We start from the raw sequence: 18,347 nt of genomic DNA on the forward strand, positions 1-18,347 counted from the left end.
AGAGAAGGTATTTCAGACACTAGTATTTCCTGTCTAGAATTTGGGAACTTTAATAAAGAGCAATTTATCTGTGGTTTTGTTTTGTTTTTTTCTTCTGTCAAAATGAGTATTGAGTTTGATATCATGTTTAGGCAATTACTCAAAAATCTAAAATTTCTAAAATACATCATTGTAAACAGGCAGGAATGCTTAGTATAGTAATTAAGTCGTCTGAGGAGCTGAGAATTTTTCATGGACGTTTTGAAGGTGCATTACTCTTGCCTCCCCACCTCACTCTTGTTGCATGCTCTGAGGTCTGATTCCATGTCCGCGTTGTGATGTAGGTGAGGTAAGCAGCTAATGGAAAATGAGAAATACAGAAGGTGAATTTAATGGAGAAGCTAGCTGCTAAATGCATTTCCTCAGGTTCTGTTGATTTCTTACTAAAAAGTTTACTTTTCCCAGTAGAGCCATAGAGGAGCATTATTTTAACCATATAGCCTAGATTACGAAGTTTTCTTCCTTGGAGTTTTTGCTCTTTAAATCTGGTAGGTACCATTCTTTGTATGTTATCTCATCTGCTGCCTCAAATACATGAACTCTAAGAGAACACCCACTCTCTCATGGACTAGAATGTTTTAATAACTCATTTTGATATAAGGAAGTGGACCATGGGCTGAGTGAAGCTCAGCAGCCTTTGTTCGAACAGGATTTCCCTTTTATTTATAAATAGAGGAAGTGATGCACATGTTCCCAGGGGGCTTGTGGGTAGATCTTTCAGCTCCTATGATGTCATTCACTATGGCCTCAGCAGCTTGTGTTCTTAGAAACGCACCAAACAACAACTTTACCAGGGGATTTCAATCAAGTCAGCTGAAATGCACTCATTTCCAGGTGATCGGCCATTGGTTCTGTTAAGACCATTTTTGGATGGGGTGTTTTAATGGTATTTAGAACAGCTTGCCCAAGAGGGGGTGACTAGAGAATGACACTAAATATTCCATGCACTCCAGTTTATAAATCCTACAGGGTTAAACAACAGTACCTTGTATATAGATAATACTTAGACTTTCCAGAGTTCTCTCAATGTTTACAGATAATATAACTTGCTCATTAGAGAAATAGTTTTGCTTTTTCTTCAAACTTATTTTGAAACCATTTAAACTGGAGTTTTAGATGGTTTCTTTCTTCTTACAGGTAAATCTTTTCATTCTTAACAAGGTGGTGGTTATGGGCTCATCTATTCAGAAAATATTTACCTAAATATTTTACCTTTACTTGAATATCAAGATGGAGATACTTTTTTAAAAAATGAGTGGTGCTCATTCTATTTCGTGGCATATCAGATTTGTGAAGTAACTGGTGATCATTTGAGATGAAATCTAATGAAAAAAATAAGAAATATTAAGTCTGGCCTTAAAAATGCTTATATTCTAAGCTTATTGCTCATTCACGCCTAGTTTCTTTAACAGTTCTTGTCCATCAGTACTAACCTAGGAAGCAAAAGCCCCTTGGCAGTGTGTGTATATATGTGTTATGTATATATGTGTGTATGTGTCTATCTAAATGCATATGTATCTTTTGATTAATGGATGTTAGTTTATTTTTTAATAATAAGGAATTGAGAAGTAACCTCCAGATAGATCCATTTTGTTAGAATTGCAAAAACTTTTCAGATTTCATATTTGACTTCCATGCTTTTCATTTGTGAATCCTATAGTCTATACATGTATATATATACATTTTTTTGAAAATGGAGTCTTACTCTGTCACCCAGGCTAGAGTGCAGTGGCGCAATCTTGGCTCACTGCAACCTCCACCTTCTGGATTAAAGCGATTCTTCTGCCTCAGCCTCCCAAGAAGCTGGGATTACAGGTGTACACCACCATGCCTGGCTATTTTTTTTTTTCTTTTTTGAGATGGAGTTTCGCTCTTGTCGCCCAGGCTATAGTGCAGTGGGGCAGTTTCAGCTCACTGCAACCTCCACATCCCAGATTCAAGCAATTCTCTGGTCCCGAACTCCTGACCTCAAGTGATCCACCCACATCAGCCTCCCAAAGTGCTGGGATTACAGGCATGAGCCACTTTGCCTGGCCTAATTTTTGTATTTTTAGTAAAGACAGACCTTCACCATGTTGACCAGTCTGGTGTCGAACTCCTGGCACATTGGCCTTTCAAAGTCCTGGGATTATAGGCATGAGTCACTGTGCCTGCTGGCCCATAGTCTATATTCTAAAATCCTTTGGTGTATTAGAGATAGTAGAAAATTAAATTAGAGGATGCACTTATTCATTATTTGGTACATCCATGAATGTTTTACCACCTGGTATTATATGAACAATATATGAAATTAATTACCCATATTTGAACCACAAAAGTATCCCAGAACACGCCTGACTTTATTTCCATGGAGCCTACCTACATTTCCTAGCCACATGTGGCTACTTAAATTTAAATTTAAATTAATTAGAACTAAATTTAAAAATCAGTTTTTCAGTTATACTAGCCACATTTTAAGTGCTCAACAGTTACATGTGGTTAACACTGTAGGGAATTGCTTACTTTTGAACTATCTCTGTTTTGACATCCTTTACAAAGTGGTGAAGTAGAGTTATCCAAAAAATAAAATGTTTATCTAACCCTCTCTACTTCGGTTTCTTTTCAGTATATCTCTGCATTAAATTCTTCGAGCGCCTGTATTCTGTGATTCCATCACCAAATATCTTGGCATTACTATCTAACATCTAAGTGAGGGTTACACTAGAAATGAGCATCCCTGCTGCTGCCTCTGCACAAAGTTATGACCCCTTTTTAATAATTAGCTTTATTAGTTGGGCATGGTGGCTTATGCCTGTAATTTCAGCACTTTGGGAGGCCGAGGTGGGCGGATCACGAGGTCAAGAGATTGAGACCATCCTGGCCAACATGGTGAAACCCTGTCTCTACAAAAAATACAAAAATCAGCTGGGCCTGGTGGTGTGCACCTGTAGTCCCAGCACTCGGGAGGCTGAGGCAGGAGAATTGCTTGAATCCGGGAGGCGGAGGTTGCAGTGAGCCAAGATCGCACCCTTGTGCTCCAGCCTGGCACCTGGTGACAGAGTGAGACTCTGTCTCAAAAAAAAAAAAAATAGCTTTATTGAGATATAATTTATATAACATAAAATTCACCCTTTTAAACTGTACAGTTCAGTGATTTTTATCTATTCAAAAAGGTGTACAACCATCACCAAAATGTTCTAAACTCAGCACATTTTCATTAGTCCAAAAGAAATTACATTTCCATTAGCGGTCACTCCCTCTCCCACTCCTCCCATGCCCTAGCCACAACTAATGTACTTTGTTTCAATGGATTTGCCTATTCCAGATATTTCATATAAATGAAATTCTGTAACGTGTGGTCTTCTGTGTTTGGCTTTTTTTACTTAATGTTTTCAAGGTTCTTCCACACGTGTCACGTATTGATACATTTCGAATTCCTTTCTAAGTCAGAGAATATTTCAATCTATGGATTTACTTTTTATTTATCCAGTAATCAGTTGAGCATGAGAAGAATTGCTGGATTCACATAACTTATATTCGAATTATTAAACGTAATTCTATGCTTAATATTTTAAGGTACTATCAAACTATTTTCCAAGGTGATTACATCAGTTTCATTGCCACCAGCAGTGTGTGAGGTTTCACTTTCTCTACATTCTGACCAACACTGTTACTGTCTTTTTTATTACAGCCATCCTAGTGGGTGTGAAGTGGTATCATATTGTGCTTTGGATTTGCATTTTTCTAGTGACTAATGATTTTGAGCATCTTTTCATGTGTTTATTTTCCCTTCATACATCTTCTTTAAAGAAATGTCTATTCAAGCCTTTTGCCAATTTTAAATTGGGTTATTTATCTTGTTGAGTTGTAACTGTTCTTTATATATTCATATACACGTCCTTTTTATTAGATATAGAATTTGCAAATATTTTATTTCTTATGTTGTCTTTTCCCTTTTTTTATGGTGTCCTTTGAAGCACAAAAAGTTTAATTTTGACAAAGTCCCATTTACATTTTCATTGTTGTTGTTTAATGCTTTTGGCAGCACAGCTAAAAAATAATTGCCTAACCCAAGGTCACAAAGATTTACTCCTAAGTTTTCTTCTAAAAGATGTATGGTTTTAGCTTTTACATTTAGGTCTGTTATCCATTTTGGGTTAATTTTTGCTGCAGCGTGAAGTAGGAGTTGAACTTTATTCATGTGAATGTCTGGTCATCCTGGCACCATTTGTTATAGAGACTGTTATACTTTACCCATTGAATTGTCTTGGCACTCTTGTCAGAAATCAATTGACCATAAATGTAAGGATTTTTCTCCACATTCTCAATTTCTATTCCATTGATGTATATGTTTATCCTTAGTATTGATCACCATGGCCTTTTAGTAAGTTTTGAAACTGGGAAAAGTCTTTTAACTTTGTTATTTCTTCAAGATCAGATAATTGGTTATTCTTGGTTCCTTGCATTTCCATATGAGACTTAGAATCAGCTTGTCCATTTCTATTTTTAAAAAACAGCAGCTAGGGCTGGGCATGGTGACTCACACCTGTAATCCAGCACTGTGGGAGGCTGAGATGGGTGGATCACTTGAGGCCAGGAGTTCGAGACCAGCCTGGCCAACATGATGAAGGCCTGACTCTACTAAAAATATAACAGTTACCCATAGCTGGCACAGTGGCTCACACCTGTAATTCCAGTACTTAAGGAGGCTGAAGTGGGTGGATTACCTGAGGTCAGGAGTTTGAGATCAGCCTGGCCAACATGGTAAAACCCCATCTCTACTAAAAGTACAAAAATTAGCCAGGTATGGTGATGGGCACCCGTAATCCCAGCTGCTCAGGAAGCTGAGGCTGGAGAATCACTTGAACCTGGGAGGCAGAGATTGAAGTGAGCCAAGATTGCACCATTGCACTCCAACATGGGCAACAAGAGTGAAACTTCGTCTCAAAAAAGAAAAAAACTAGCCGGGCATGGTGGCACTGCCTGTAGTCCCAACTACTCAGGAGGCTAAGGCATGAGAATGCTTGAACACGGGAGGTGGAGGTTGCAGTGAGACGAGTTCGTGCCACTGCACTCCAGCCTGGGGAACAGAGCAAAACTCTTTCGCAAAAACAAACAAACAAAGCCAGCAGCTGGGACCTTGATAGAAGTTGCATTGAATCTGTAGATCAATTTAAGGAGTATTACCATCTTAACAATATGAAATATTCCAATTCATGAATATGGGCTATCTTTTCATTTATTTGTCTTTAAGTTTTTTTCCCATGGTGTTTTACAGTTTTCAGTGTACATGTCTTGTGTTTCTTTCATTAAATTACATCTAAATATTTATTCTGTTTATACTTATAATGTATTTGTAGTTGCACGCTATTATGAATTGAATGTGTTCTTAATTTTATTTTCAGATTGCTTATTATAAGTATATAAAAACATAATTGGTTTTGTTTCTGGATCTTGCGTCCTACAGCTTTTCTCTACTGATTTATTAGCCTTTTGCAATAGGTGATACTAGAAAAGTTATAATGTACTGTGACTTAAAAGGAAAACTTGTTCTTTATTTTCTAGGAATTGTAGCTGTAGGGTACATCAATGAAGCTATTGATGAAGGGAATCCTTCAAGGACTTTAGAAACTTTGCTGTTACCTACTGCAAATATTAGTGATGTGGACCCAGCCCATGCCCAGCACTACCAGGATGTTTTATACCATGCTAAATCACAGAAACTCAGGGTAAGTTTTAGAGTATATCTGTTTCTTTTAAATTTTGCATGCTGGGTGGCAGGGGCGGGGAAGGGGGGAAAATTTGACCATTTACCTTAAATTTCATGAGCTTCTTGTCCCAACAATTACCCATAAATCAGAATGGAAATAATAGAGCTGTTATTTTCCTGGAACCAAACATTAGGGGGAAACTAGCTCCGGAGCTATTTATTGCTTCAATTCTTCAACTAAAAACTCAGTTGTAGGTGAGTTCTTGTTCAGAGTTCAATTCATTGGCTATTTCCTGAGTAGAACTATGCACACGGTTCAGTCCATAGCTTCTTGTAGAGAAGATGGGGATACAGAGGGACACGTAATACCATTTGAATGTTCTCTGACCTTATCTTCAAAATGCTTAGAAACTGATTGAGGTAGTGGGCATTGTCACATGGAACAGTTAAGTGATAGTAAAGATAAGGGTGTGCAAAGTGTCCAAATGAGAGATACTCAGAGTGATTCATAGATGTTTGAGATTGTGGGGGACTAGAAGCCTAAGAGAAGGTGTGGAGGTAGAGCAGGAGCTATCCTCTTGAAGAGCTTTTTCTGAGTACAGAACTTATACCGCTATTATAAGGAGCCCTGCAAAGACTGGCCTCTGTGATAAGGCAAGTGGGCTGAGTGGTGAGGCTGATATGATCTGTCACCTAAGAGTGGAAGTGATGCCACTTGGACCTAGCCACTTACAGCTGCCATGTCTTCAGGTGCAAACCCAACTGAAAGGGTGGTTATCTCCTCTGTCTAGGTCTTTAGAACCTAGGAGCTGCCTCATTTCAAACAAGAAAAACATCCTTGGTTAATGCAAACATTTATTGAGAACCTACTATTTGCCAGGCATGATATTAGATACTCATGTGTATCATCTCATTTAATCATCATGATAATTCATAACAGCCTTCTGAACCATTTCACCATCATTATTGCCGTCTTACACATGATGAAACCAAGATTAAGTAACTTGTTGAAAGCTATCTAAGACATGGCCAGGCACAGTAGCTTATGCCTGTAATCCCAGCACTTTGGGAGGCCAAGGCGGGTAGATCACTTCAGGCCAGGAGTTTGAGACCAGCCTGGCAAACATGGTGAAACCCCATCTCTACTAAAAAAAAAACAAAAAGTACAAAATTAGCCAGGTGTGGTGGTACACACCTATAATCCCAGCTACTTAGGAGGTTGAGGCACAAGAGTCTCTTGAACCAAGGAGGTAGAGGTTGCAGTGAGTAGAGATCACACCATTGCACTCCTAGCCTGGGCAACATAGCAAGGCTCTGTCTCAAAAATAAATAAATAAATAAAATAAAATAAAAGCTTTCTAAAAGGTAATTAGTCCTGAGACTACAGCTCAGGTCTGTCTGATTCAGAAACATTATAATTATGTATTAAGGCAGATGGGAAAAGATGTTTATTGCAGCTTTGTTTGCAATAACAAAACACCAAAAACAACCTAAATGTTGTTAAGCAAAAGAATCATGCTGTGATGTGCATATAAATGGAGTACAGACTCATATATGTGTTGTGGGGAGGGGCACACACACTCTTATATGTGTCTAAAGTATTTCTGGAGGGAGGATACCTTCTGGAAGGTGAACTAGAAGGCTAGTATAGATGGGTGATTTCTTTTTCACTCTGTTTTTGTACTGCTTGGATTTTAAAATTTTTTTAAGTAGTGTATGTATTGCATAATTACTGTTGCTAAACTTTTAAAAAGCAATGTAAATCCTGTCCTCACTACTCCACTGCCTCACTGAAGGTAGAGGAAGGTATCCCCCATGGTGGTGCCCTCTGCACTGCCAGCCTTCTGACTGGAAGGGTGGTGGCATTTCCGGACCCTCTGAACTTTGCCAAGTGCCCCCAGTCACATTAGTCTTTCTCATTTAAGCCTCATACCAGCTGTGGAATGGGTGCCGTCTCATCCAATGTGAATGAGCCTGAGGCTTGGGGCAAATGCTTGGCCAAGGTATAGCCAGTGGGGGGTAGAGTGAAGACTGATACCCAAGCCTGGTATCTGCACATCCCAGGAGGAGGAAAGTGGGCTTCCACCTTGCTGTTTCCACTGAGGTGGCTATGACCATGGCACATGGTAAACTTAAAAGCAAAACAAAGTTATTTGCTTTGAAGGCAGACATCATTCAAATCCTGGCTTTGCCACAGATTAGTTATACAACCTTGGTCAAGTCACCAAATCTTTCTATGCTTATTTTTCCGTGTATAAAATTGGAATAATAGTACCTGTCTTAAAGAATTATGGTAAGGGTTCAATGCAAATATACAATATATAAATATATATATCAATATATAACTATATGTACTATTAATTAAGACTATGTGCACATGTGTGTGTAGGTATAGCATTTAGCATGGAGCCTGGCACCAAAAAAAGGACTTAAATGATGTAGCTAGTATTATTATGGGCACCTATGGCTGTCTCCCAAGTAAGAGGTGAGTGATGTCAATATCTCAAGGATCTTTTTTTTTTTTTTTTTTGAGATGGAGTCTTGCTCAGTTGCCCAGGGTGGAGTGCAATGGTGCCATCTCAGCTCACTGCAACCTCTGCCTCCCAGGTTCAACTGATTTTCCTGTCTCAGCCTCCAGAGTAGCAGGGATTACAGACACATGCCATCATGCTCGACTAATTTTTGTATTTTTGTAGAGGCAGGGTTGCACCATGTTGGCCAGGCTGGTCTTAACTCTCAACCTCAGGTGATCCGCCTGCCTCGGCCTCCCAAAGTGCTGGGATTACAGGTGTGAGCCACCGCACCCGGCCTCAAGGTTCTTACTAGACATAGGGTCTGCTCTGTTCACACATCAAAGTCAGGGTCTTCTGAGGACAAACAGAGACAGATCTGTGTCCCTGTTTGCCCACAGCCACATAGGGTTTGTCTTTGAGGTGAGCCTGACTCCACAAACCCAAGGCCTTTCATAGGCAGGCAGTGTAGGTCTCCTCTAGACTGGGCATTCCAATCTAGATTGAGATGGAACTCTACAGGAGTCTTTTGAAAGAAGCCTTTGAGTGCCCACACCATGCCAGCTCTGTGTCAGGCATCCTTTCCAGGTGTGGAAGGGGTAGCTTTCATGGTGTGATGAGAGCATTAATATGGAGCCTAGGGATCTGGGTTCTAGTTCAGGCATTAAACCACTTTTAGCCTATATAATTAGGAGTTTTGAAATATACTGACAATTGCTAACAGATTTAAAACACTGCACATCCATGCAATAAATCATATTTGGTTAAATTCTTGTTTTTAAGCACAGTTTTCTTTCGCTGTTCCTTGATTTCTCAGCCTGTTCTTTTTCTCTGGAAAAATCTAATTCTATTTTTTGGCAGTGTCTTTATGTTTGTTTTTTAATCTCTGCTTTTTTTTTTTTTTGGAGGTGGGATCTTGCTATGTTGCCCAGACTGGTCTCAAAATTCTGAGCTCAAGTGATCCTCCCACCTCAGACTCTCAAATAGCTGGAATTACAGGCACAAGCCACCACATTCAGCATCCTCTACTATTTTTATTCCTGGAAGTTTCCAGTTGCATGTTTATGATGATATTTCTGTTCCTTGGCCTTCCCAAGGTCTGGCCTTGGAAAATAAGAGAAGAAAATTATATTGCTAGTATTATCAGTATAAGTAAAATTTGTGCCAAAGCATATAGCTATTAAAGGTCACAACGGGTAACATCTTCATAGAATGGATGCTCAGTTTTATCAAAGACTGAGGACAGTGACGGAAGTTGGATTCTTGGTCCTCTTTAGCAGTATTTCAAGTATAACTTTGTGTAGCCTTCAATTCCTTTTGCCTCTTAGAAAGGCACTTGAATAATGGTCATGTTGACTTTAACTTAGCAGAGTAGAACACTTTTTCTTTGTCTGTTCACTGGGTTGTGTGCTATTTTACAATTGAAGGCTTTGCTTGTGAACGTAAGAATTATACCCCACCAAAAAGTTCTGTTTTGCTCCCTGCATATACCATAAAAATTGTGTGCTTTTAACAAATATTGCTGTATTTTTTTCCCTAGGTAAAACTGTATTGTAATTGATGACTTAATTTTCAGAAGTCAGTTCCTTTCGTTGAAGTTTTTATCATCTTGAAACTTACTTTAGATTTGTTTTTCATTCTCACTTTAGTATTTACCTGATTTTTGCTCTTTGCATAACCACACACATAAAGGGTCTTCATGTGGACTCTTCTTACCTAAGTCCAATGAAATAAAAAACTCTGCACATTTAAAAATATGCATTTAAAATTGTTTTTTATTGTTTTGTTGGTCGTTACAAAATGTACACTCAAGACAGATTCCTACAGACTTGTAAATTCATCTCAGCAATCCTTTATGCTTAAAGTTTCCTCAACCCCATTTATATTCACTACTACCATTCATTCGTCACCACTAGTATCTTCCTTCCTGTCTAATCACTGAGTTAAGGGAAAAATAGTCATTTACTTACAGTAATATAATGGGTTTTAATAACAAAATTCCATTTCCCCATTAAAAGCTATGCTTAAGAAAAAAAAAATAGTGGACGCATTATTTTAAACTTCTAAATGGCCTTGTGAGTATAGTCTTAGTTTAGCTTCCTTATTTTTTTGTATACCCAACCTGAAATGACATCATCCCATGTCATCACAGAATGTTGCTTTTTCAGTATGAAGTTAATGGGCTTTTTAGCTGCTTTGAGATTTTAGAAATTCATTCAGCCACACAGAATGCAAAGCATAGAGCTGGGCCCCACAGAGACTTGGGCCTGGCATCACCCAGAAGTTCAAGGAAGGGAGAGGATGAGCACCTTCTCCATTATACATGGTGTTTGATTGTTCATGGAATTAAAAAATTTAAATATAAATGAACTATATATAGATGCCATAATAAAAAGTGTACAAAAGTGCTTTGGAAGTACAGATAAGAAAAATGACAATGCTAGCCTGAGAATCAGGGAAGAATGGTTCTTCGAGGACTTCAGAAATGGACAGAATTAAGGCAAAGACGTCGGGACTAGCTTTTCAGTCTGAGGCAGCATGGAGAAACAGCAGAGCAAGAGGTTTGGTTGGTGCCTACATCACAAGCAAGGTTTAACGGGAAGTTGCATTAGCAAGTTAGCCTTGAATGCCAGGCTAAAGGTTTATGATTTATTATAGAAGCAGTGGAGTTAGTAGAGGTGTTTTAGTGATGTAGCCTAACTGATATCCAAGGAAGATTAATCTGGCGAGACCTGTGAAATGGAGGGTAGGCTGGCGGTGGAGAGAATGGTTAGAAGGCAGAGGTGGGCTGGGCATAGTGGCTCATGTCTGTAGTCCCAGCACTTTGAGAGGCTGAGATAGGAAGATCGCTTGAGACCAGAAGTTCAAGACCAGCCTGGGAAACGATGAGACCCCATCTCTGCAAAGGATAAAAAATATAATTCGTTGGGTATGGTGGTGCATGCCTGTAGTCCTAGCTACTTGGGAGACTGAGGCGGAAGGATTGCTTGAGCCCAGGAGTTGGAGGCTGAAGTGAGCTATGATCAGGTCACTGCACTTCAGCCAGGTAACAAAGCAAGACCCTGTCTCTATTTAAAAAGAAAAAGAAAGAAAAAAGAAGGTAAAGGTGGAACTAGATAAAGGATCTTGGTGAGGGACCTTGCAAAGATAGAACCAGTTGATGGTTCTATCAACTTGTTGATATCCTGGTGAGGGACCAGAACATCAATCAACAGATTGGAGAAGCTACAATCTGTTTTTAGTCTGACTGAGGATAAATTGCTTGTGGAATATTAGTATGTGAAATGTCCAGCAACTCGTTAGAAGACTGTATATGGGTCCAAAATTTCAGGAGCCCAAGTTAGAGGCATGGTTTATTGGAGTCTGCGTCTAGTTTAATCATCCTGGTAAGGGACCTTGCAAAGATAGAACCAGTTCTATCCTTGCAAAGATAGAACCAGCATGAGTCAAAAGAGACCAAAGAATAAAAAATTATGTCAGATTTCAAGGATGGCAATACCACTCACAGAAATAGGGAAGATGGAGATTTAAAGAGCTTGAAGTTGCAATAAGGCAAATGGAAATGTCATTTTCCATAAAGAGTTGTGATATCTTTTCTCCTGTATTAACATTTTAAAAATACTGATAAAGTGTTTTTAAAAATGACTAATGAAAATGCTGGTCGGCGTGGTGGCTCACGCCTCTAATCCCAGCACTTTGGGAGGCCAAGGCAGGCAGATCACTTGAGGTCAGGAGTTTGAGAGCAGCCTGGTCAACATGATGACACCCTGTCTCTAATAAAAATACAAAAATTAGCTGGGCATGTATGTCTGTAATCCCAGCTATTTGGGAGGCTGACCCAGGAGGCAGAGATTGCCATGAGCCAAGATAGCACCACTGCACTTAGTCTGGGCAATAGAGGAGACTCAGTCTAAAAAAAAAAAAAAAATTTACTGATGCTTTTGTAATGTTTGACCTTTGAAGCATATTTCTTAGGAGCTTAGAAATGGAGCTCCTTGCACTATGCATATGTTGTCCATGAAAACAGAAGTCTGTGAAAACAAACATTCTCTGTGATGGCTGTCCTTGTTCTCTAAGATGGTTTCAGCATTTTGTAAGGTAAGCAGTGGAGTGATTTCTGATTTTTGACATGAGAAAATAAAGGAATGGATCTAAGCAACTATTCAGGCTGCCCAGGCACAAAGCTATGAGATATATAAAATAGAAGCCATCAGTATTGTTGTTGTAGTAGTTGGCATGGTGAATAATAAGTATAATATTGCTTGGAGCAAAACAAATGGTAAAAATCACAAGGATAAGGAGAGTCGCCTTAACATACCACAGCCATCTATGATCGTATGCATTAAGTGTCCGGATGATGGCTGTGTAGCAGTAGATGATAACCACAAATGGAATTAAGAATCCAAAGAACGCCAAGGAGATGAAGTAGTAAAGTTGGAAGGGAGATGAGGACTCGCATGTGTTGTGAACATCATGGCAGGTGGTGATGTCTGGCTGAACAAGATAATATTCCTGCTTCAGGATGAAAAATGGCAACATATATAAGAAAACTATTGCCCACACCAGTCCACATGTTAGCATGGCATAGGTGTGCTTGGGCAGGCCCCGGTAGGTGAAAGGATGGACGATGGCCAGATAGCGGCTGATGCTGATGCAGGCAAGGAGCAGAATGGAGCAGTACATGTTGCCGTAGAAGACGACCATGGTGGCCCGGCACAGGGCCTCTCCAAATACCCAGTTGTTCCCATTAAGATGGTAAGCTATCTTAAAGGGCAACGTGATACAAAAAAGAAAATCTGCAATGGCTAGGTTGGTATAGAATACGGTCGTACAGATGGATCTGGTCCTGAAGAAAAGCATCCACAGGGTCACAGCATTGGCTGGCACACCAACTACAAACACCAGGAGGTAGACAGCAGGTATCAGTTTGGTACTTAAGGAGCTGGTGAGGTACCCCATAGTAGCATTTTTCACATGGAGATGTGAAGCAGTTTCTTCAGGGCACTTAATTCTTACAGTAATGGTGGGTCCTGTCCAGCCTTCTAAGGCAGAAGAGGGGAACTCTTCAAAAGAATCTGGGGGAGCTCCACGAAACGTCTTAACAGATAAGATTGGCTTTGCCAAGTTGTTTGTATCATTTTCCATGCCTGTAATTGAAAGGAAGTATTCACATATATTTATGGTTCAAGAGAAAAGAAAACAATGTGTTTTATGCTATGTAATTTCTGTGATTGTAGAATTTAAGATCATTTTTATTTTTAAAAATCATAGATTAGACACTCAACAAGCATATACTTAATACATATCATATGCCCCAGAACAACACTATCTCATGCAGAAACAAAAACTAAATGATCACTCATTGTGTGTAAGGTGTTTATAATACTACTGGAAGAGACAAAAATAGCACATCAGAACATTATAGGCATGTTGACTATAAACTGTATAGGCATTCAGACAATACTTAATAGATTCAGATGTTTGAGCAAAGTGTCAAGGAAAAGATGAACTTGAGCAAAGACAAGCAAGATTCATAAAAAGATGGAATTTAATGAGTAAGATTCTGCTGATGATGAATGGGCAGCAGCATAGTATGGGCTATTATAAGATCTGGGAATGCCAGATAAGTTGATTTAGCAAATTGTTATTGTACACTTACATGTCTGTGGTGTAAAGTTTTAAATAAATCCATTTCTGTCTGTAAGTAACTCTACTAGTGGAGAAGATGTATAAAAATGCATTGTCTCAGGCTAATAAGGTGCAGCTGAGAAAGGAAATTGAAAGAGTGAGTGACAGCTAAATTACTGGAGGGCCTCTAAACTGTCCTAAGAAATCTTGCCTGTTCATAGGTGCTGGGGTTGCACACACAATTTTGAACAGAGGAGTGGCCATTGTGTTAGGCAGAATAAAAACTCCCCAAAGATTCTACCTGCTAATACCTGAAACCTACAAGTATGTTCCTTTACCTAGCAAAAGGGACTTTGCAGATGTAATTTACTTAAGGATCTTAAACTGAGGTTTTCCTGGATTGTCTAGGTGGGCCCAATATAATCATACGAGTCCATATAAGGGGAAGGTAAGGGCTTAAGTCAGAGATTTGAAGATGCTATGCTGCTGGCTTTGAAGATGGAAGAAAGGGTAATAAGCCAAGGAATGCAGGCAGCTTCTAGAAGCTGAAAAAAGCAAGATAGCAGATTCTCTCCTAGAGCCTCCAGAATGAACACAACCCCACCAACAGCCTTGATTTTGACCTCTGATCTCCAGAAATACAAGATAATCTGTTGTTTTAAGCCACTCAGTTTGTGATAATTTGATAAAGCAGCAATAGGAAATTAATATAGCCATGATTTTGACTTGTTTTTAAGATGACTTAGGTGACAGCATAGAGAATAGATTGAAAAGGTAAGAAATTAGAGGCGAGGGGACCTGATTTGGAGGCTACTGTCATCCATAGCTTAGTGAGTTGCTGAGCTAGAGCACTGGTCATGGAAAGGCAACAGCAAACACCTGAGACTCTGATGGTGGCTCAAAGGGACTTGGTGTCTGATTGGCTTGGGGTACAGTGAGGGAGGGGCAGGAGGCAATAACGACTCAGGTTTCTCTCTAGATGACTTGGAGGGAGAGGATGCCATTAATTGAGTCCGAGGAAGAGACAAGGGGGCAGGATGGAGGAGAAGCTACAATCTGTTTTTAGTCTGACTGAGGATGAATTGCTTGTGGAATATTGGTATGTGAAATGTCCAGCAACTCGTTAGAAGACTGTATGTGGGTCCAAAATTCCAGAAGCCCAAGTTAGAGGCATGGTTTATTGGAGTGTGCGTCTAGTTTAATTTAGTGGGAGTGGTTGAGATGGCCTAGGGAGAGTTCTGAGAAAAAAGAATCCAAAGGTGGATTTTAGGGGAAATGACAGATTTTAAGGGAAGAGGAAACAAAGAAGGGAAAATCAGAAGATGAAATCGGTATGAGGACCTAAGAAGTTGGAAATAAATTTTTTAAAAGATAGAAACACATCAACTATCTGCTATCATTATTTGGTGTTAACTTGACATGTTGATGTTAATAATCCTAATTCCTGCAGTTTCAAAAACAAAATCTTAAAGCTCAAACCTGAACATTTATTATTATGTAATTTTTTTGTAAATCTTTCACATGTATAGAAAATAGACTCAGATTTCTGATGTTACCTTTAAGATGGACTTTTATGCCAAATTCATATTGGCATATTATATTTTATGCCAAATATATTATATTTAAATTTATATCCAGTACTGTGCCTGTTGCATTTTGTCCCAAGGCCTCAGAATTCCTCCTCATTGAATACTTGTAGTGTTTAGTAACCCGTTTTTCATTCAGAGCCAGTTTCCCTTCCTGCTTTAATCTCTAGCAGTTAGCTTCGGGATGAAATGGACACCTCCCGCATAATCCTGAGATTGCACAAGCTGAATTCACTGTGTACAATAGAGGTGTGGCCTGATAACTTCGGGTATGAAGGGGATCAGGTGTCATTTAAGAAAAGATAGATTAAAGAAAAGAAAAATGTGGGAGGCAGCATTCTTCTGTGCCTGTATTTAGAGGTGATCTTTGAAAGTATGTTGTGTGATACTTTAGTCACACAAACCTTTCTCACTTTAGCATTTTAGAAAAGTTCTCGCATTTCATATCGCCCAAAGAGAAGTGCCTTTAAAGATAGGCACAAAGCTGGAGACTGATGGCTGAAGAGCATGCTGTACAAGTTATTCACCTGCGGGATCTGATTTTAAGAAGCTGTTAAAACCAAGTGTTTGTCAGTTTTCAGAAAATTTCTGGGATTAAGCAAGACATTATGTCTCCAGACATCCCAAACAGTGCCTGCGTTTTGTGGAAAAATGGATATGATTCCGTTTTCCACAAGAATGCTAGATCTGGTTCCACTTAAATAAGTCTTTATTCCTCAGAGACTGGTTTTCCTTACGAATAATACTCATTGTTAATTTTTCTTTCAGGTATTTGAATTCTTTATAAAGGTTTCCATTGGGCCTAATATTTCCGAAATGTTTTTCAATCTGGGAAAAGGCCTGGAAGAACTAATCCAAAGGGCATGAACTCCAGTCTCTCAGGGGTGTCCAAGGGAGAGAATACAGTCATGGATTCATAGTTTGTTTCTGGTTGAGCCAGTAAAGCCCCTTCCTCATCCCTCTTTTGTGTTTATCACTAAATACAGGAAGTAAAAACCATGGCATCAGGCTGCTAAAAGCCTAAAACAAACAAAACAAAACAACAAGAAAATAAGTCAGGTTGAACAAGCTTGCTTGATTCTTGCTTCTCATTTCTCCCCACCCCTATGGAAGAAAGCAAATGCGCTGCCTCTTTGTTTCTTTCAGAGGCCCCCATTTTCACCTCTATCAGACCCTACTAGTGTCTTGAAGGAACCACCCCCTGAAAACCTTGTTTCTTTTGCAATTCTGCTGCTCACCATATCGGCCAGTCTACTCCCAGGAAGAGCTTGCACTTACTGTATTCATAAATCCCACATGCACTTACTGCTAATCACCTCAAAATCTCTTAGAGCTCTCTGTACAACTTAGGGATTCCAACTGTTAATTTAAGCAACATTCCTTTAGAAAGCGTTGGTTTTGGTTTTTGTTTCCCTTGCTGTGTCCCTTCTTTGCCTCTCCCACTCCTAACAATGTTGACTGGAGTGTGTGTCCTAGCAGTCAAAGAGTGACAGGTACAGACCTATCTCAAATTTGTTATTTTTGGAAAAAGCAGGAGGTTTCAAGCTGACATTGTGATAGGGAAATGGAAAGTACATTCAAGGCTGAATAATAGTATTTGAGAGACCTTATTTCTAAAATTTAAAAAATCATATATGAGGATGGGAAGAACTCGCCAATGAAAGTCAAAAACGGCCATTCATTTTGGAAATACTGACTTATTAACATTGCCAGCTCTTGAAAGCAGATGATTTCCTCTTTCTGGCAATATTCTTGTTTCTCCCATTTATATCTCACCAAGAGTTATAAACACAGGATATATTTTTTAATCCCTTGAAAAAGTGCTATCTTTGCTTAATCAGAAGAAATTCTTAAAAACACCAAAATGTCTCTCAAAGAAAATTGCTTCCTAATTTAATTGTAGACATCTAATGTCTTGAATATGCCACACATTTTTAAACATCAGGAGAGAACACTTAGTCTTAGACCAGGTTTGCATAGAGTGAATGAACTATAGATGTTCATTTCCATGATTCTACCCTTTAATAACAAAGATCAAACTATCTTTGGGGCTTGCAGTTTGTGTGAGATACAAAGAAAACTAGGTTCAGCTGACTCTTCATTTGTAACACAAACCCGAATCTCCATCCTATCCCCTGAGAAAATTGCTTACCACTCTGACAAGTGGGCAACAGAAGCAGGCCAGCAGCTGCAAAGATGAAGGCTTTCATTTTGATGACCTGAGTCCCGTTTCTTGAACGTTATGAAATGTGTAAAATCATGGAGCAGTTTCACCTCAGTTCCATGTGTCAGCAGCAAATGGAAGCCGCCTTCTGTCTGTAGAAGTTTGCTTTCCTGTGCGGTGCAGGCAAGAAACTTGCCCTGGTCCTCCGTAGGAAAAGGGTGTTTCAGTAAGCATGACTCAGGCGAGCTTCCCTGGAGGAAGGCATTAACTCTTACCACCCCTAACAGTCCATTCTGACTAAGTGCTTTAATTCTCCCCCAGTATGTTTGCATTTAAAAAATGGCCAAAATTATGTAGGACTTTACAGAAATATCCCAAAAACAGATGCTGAGCAGCAGTAAGTTTTGAATCTGTCCCATATTTCATTTCTTATCCATTTTAAAAATGCAATTCCAGAGTGTAATTTCCACTTAATAAATTGTCCTTTCCTGGATCTTCCCAGCTATTTCAAATCTTATTTCATAAACACCTTACATAAATTATAAATTAAATTAATCATGGAAAGCAAACATTTTTTAGGAAATTAAAATTGGGTTCTCAATTACTTTGAACATTTTCCATCGATGTCGTATTGATTTGAATTTGTCATCAGTGCCTGGCCAGCAGTTGGCTTTTGAGTGGTGGACCTTTTTCTTTGGGGCATGAGGATAGGGTTTGTTCTAGCTTTTTTT

General features: G+C 39.2%; 2 protein-coding genes across 2 annotated transcripts in view; one reads left to right on the forward strand and one right to left on the reverse strand.

The window, feature by feature from the left end:
• Positions 1-18,347, forward strand: part of IQGAP2 (IQ motif containing GTPase activating protein 2) — a 316,353-nt gene that overhangs the window by 200,861 nt on the left and 97,145 nt on the right. Inside the window, exon 13 of the mRNA XM_064376064.1 lies at positions 5,584-5,747. Within this exon, the coding sequence (XP_064232134.1) occupies positions 5,584-5,747 (164 nt within the window). The remainder of the gene's footprint in view (positions 1-5,583; positions 5,748-18,347) is intronic.
• On the reverse strand, positions 9,996-17,830 carry F2RL2 (coagulation factor II thrombin receptor like 2). Its single transcript, XM_012462135.2, has 2 exons — positions 17,605-17,830; positions 9,996-13,385 (listed from the first exon to the last, which is right to left on the reverse strand). Exons 1-2 carry the CDS (start codon positions 17,660-17,662, stop codon positions 12,322-12,324), a joined length of 1,122 nt encoding a protein of 373 aa, XP_012317558.1. The 5' UTR covers positions 17,663-17,830; the 3' UTR covers positions 9,996-12,321.

Source organism: Aotus nancymaae, unplaced genomic scaffold (assembly GCF_030222135.1).
Source record: "Aotus nancymaae isolate 86718 unplaced genomic scaffold, 86718_ANA_hifiasm-v0.15.2.pri h1tg000014l, whole genome shotgun sequence".
Taxonomy (NCBI): Eukaryota; Metazoa; Chordata; class Mammalia; order Primates; family Aotidae; genus Aotus; species Aotus nancymaae.

Bases quoted from the DNA above. Each gene is read 5' to 3' on its own strand.
- F2RL2 (XM_012462135.2), bottom strand. From the start codon at position 17,662: ATGAAAGCCTTCATCTTTGCAGCTGCTGGCCTGCTTCTGTTGCCCACT. The intron at 13,386-17,604 runs GTAAGCAATTTT...TTTCAATTACAG, and splicing joins GTTGCCCACTTGTCAGAGTG to GCATGGAAAATGATACAAAC.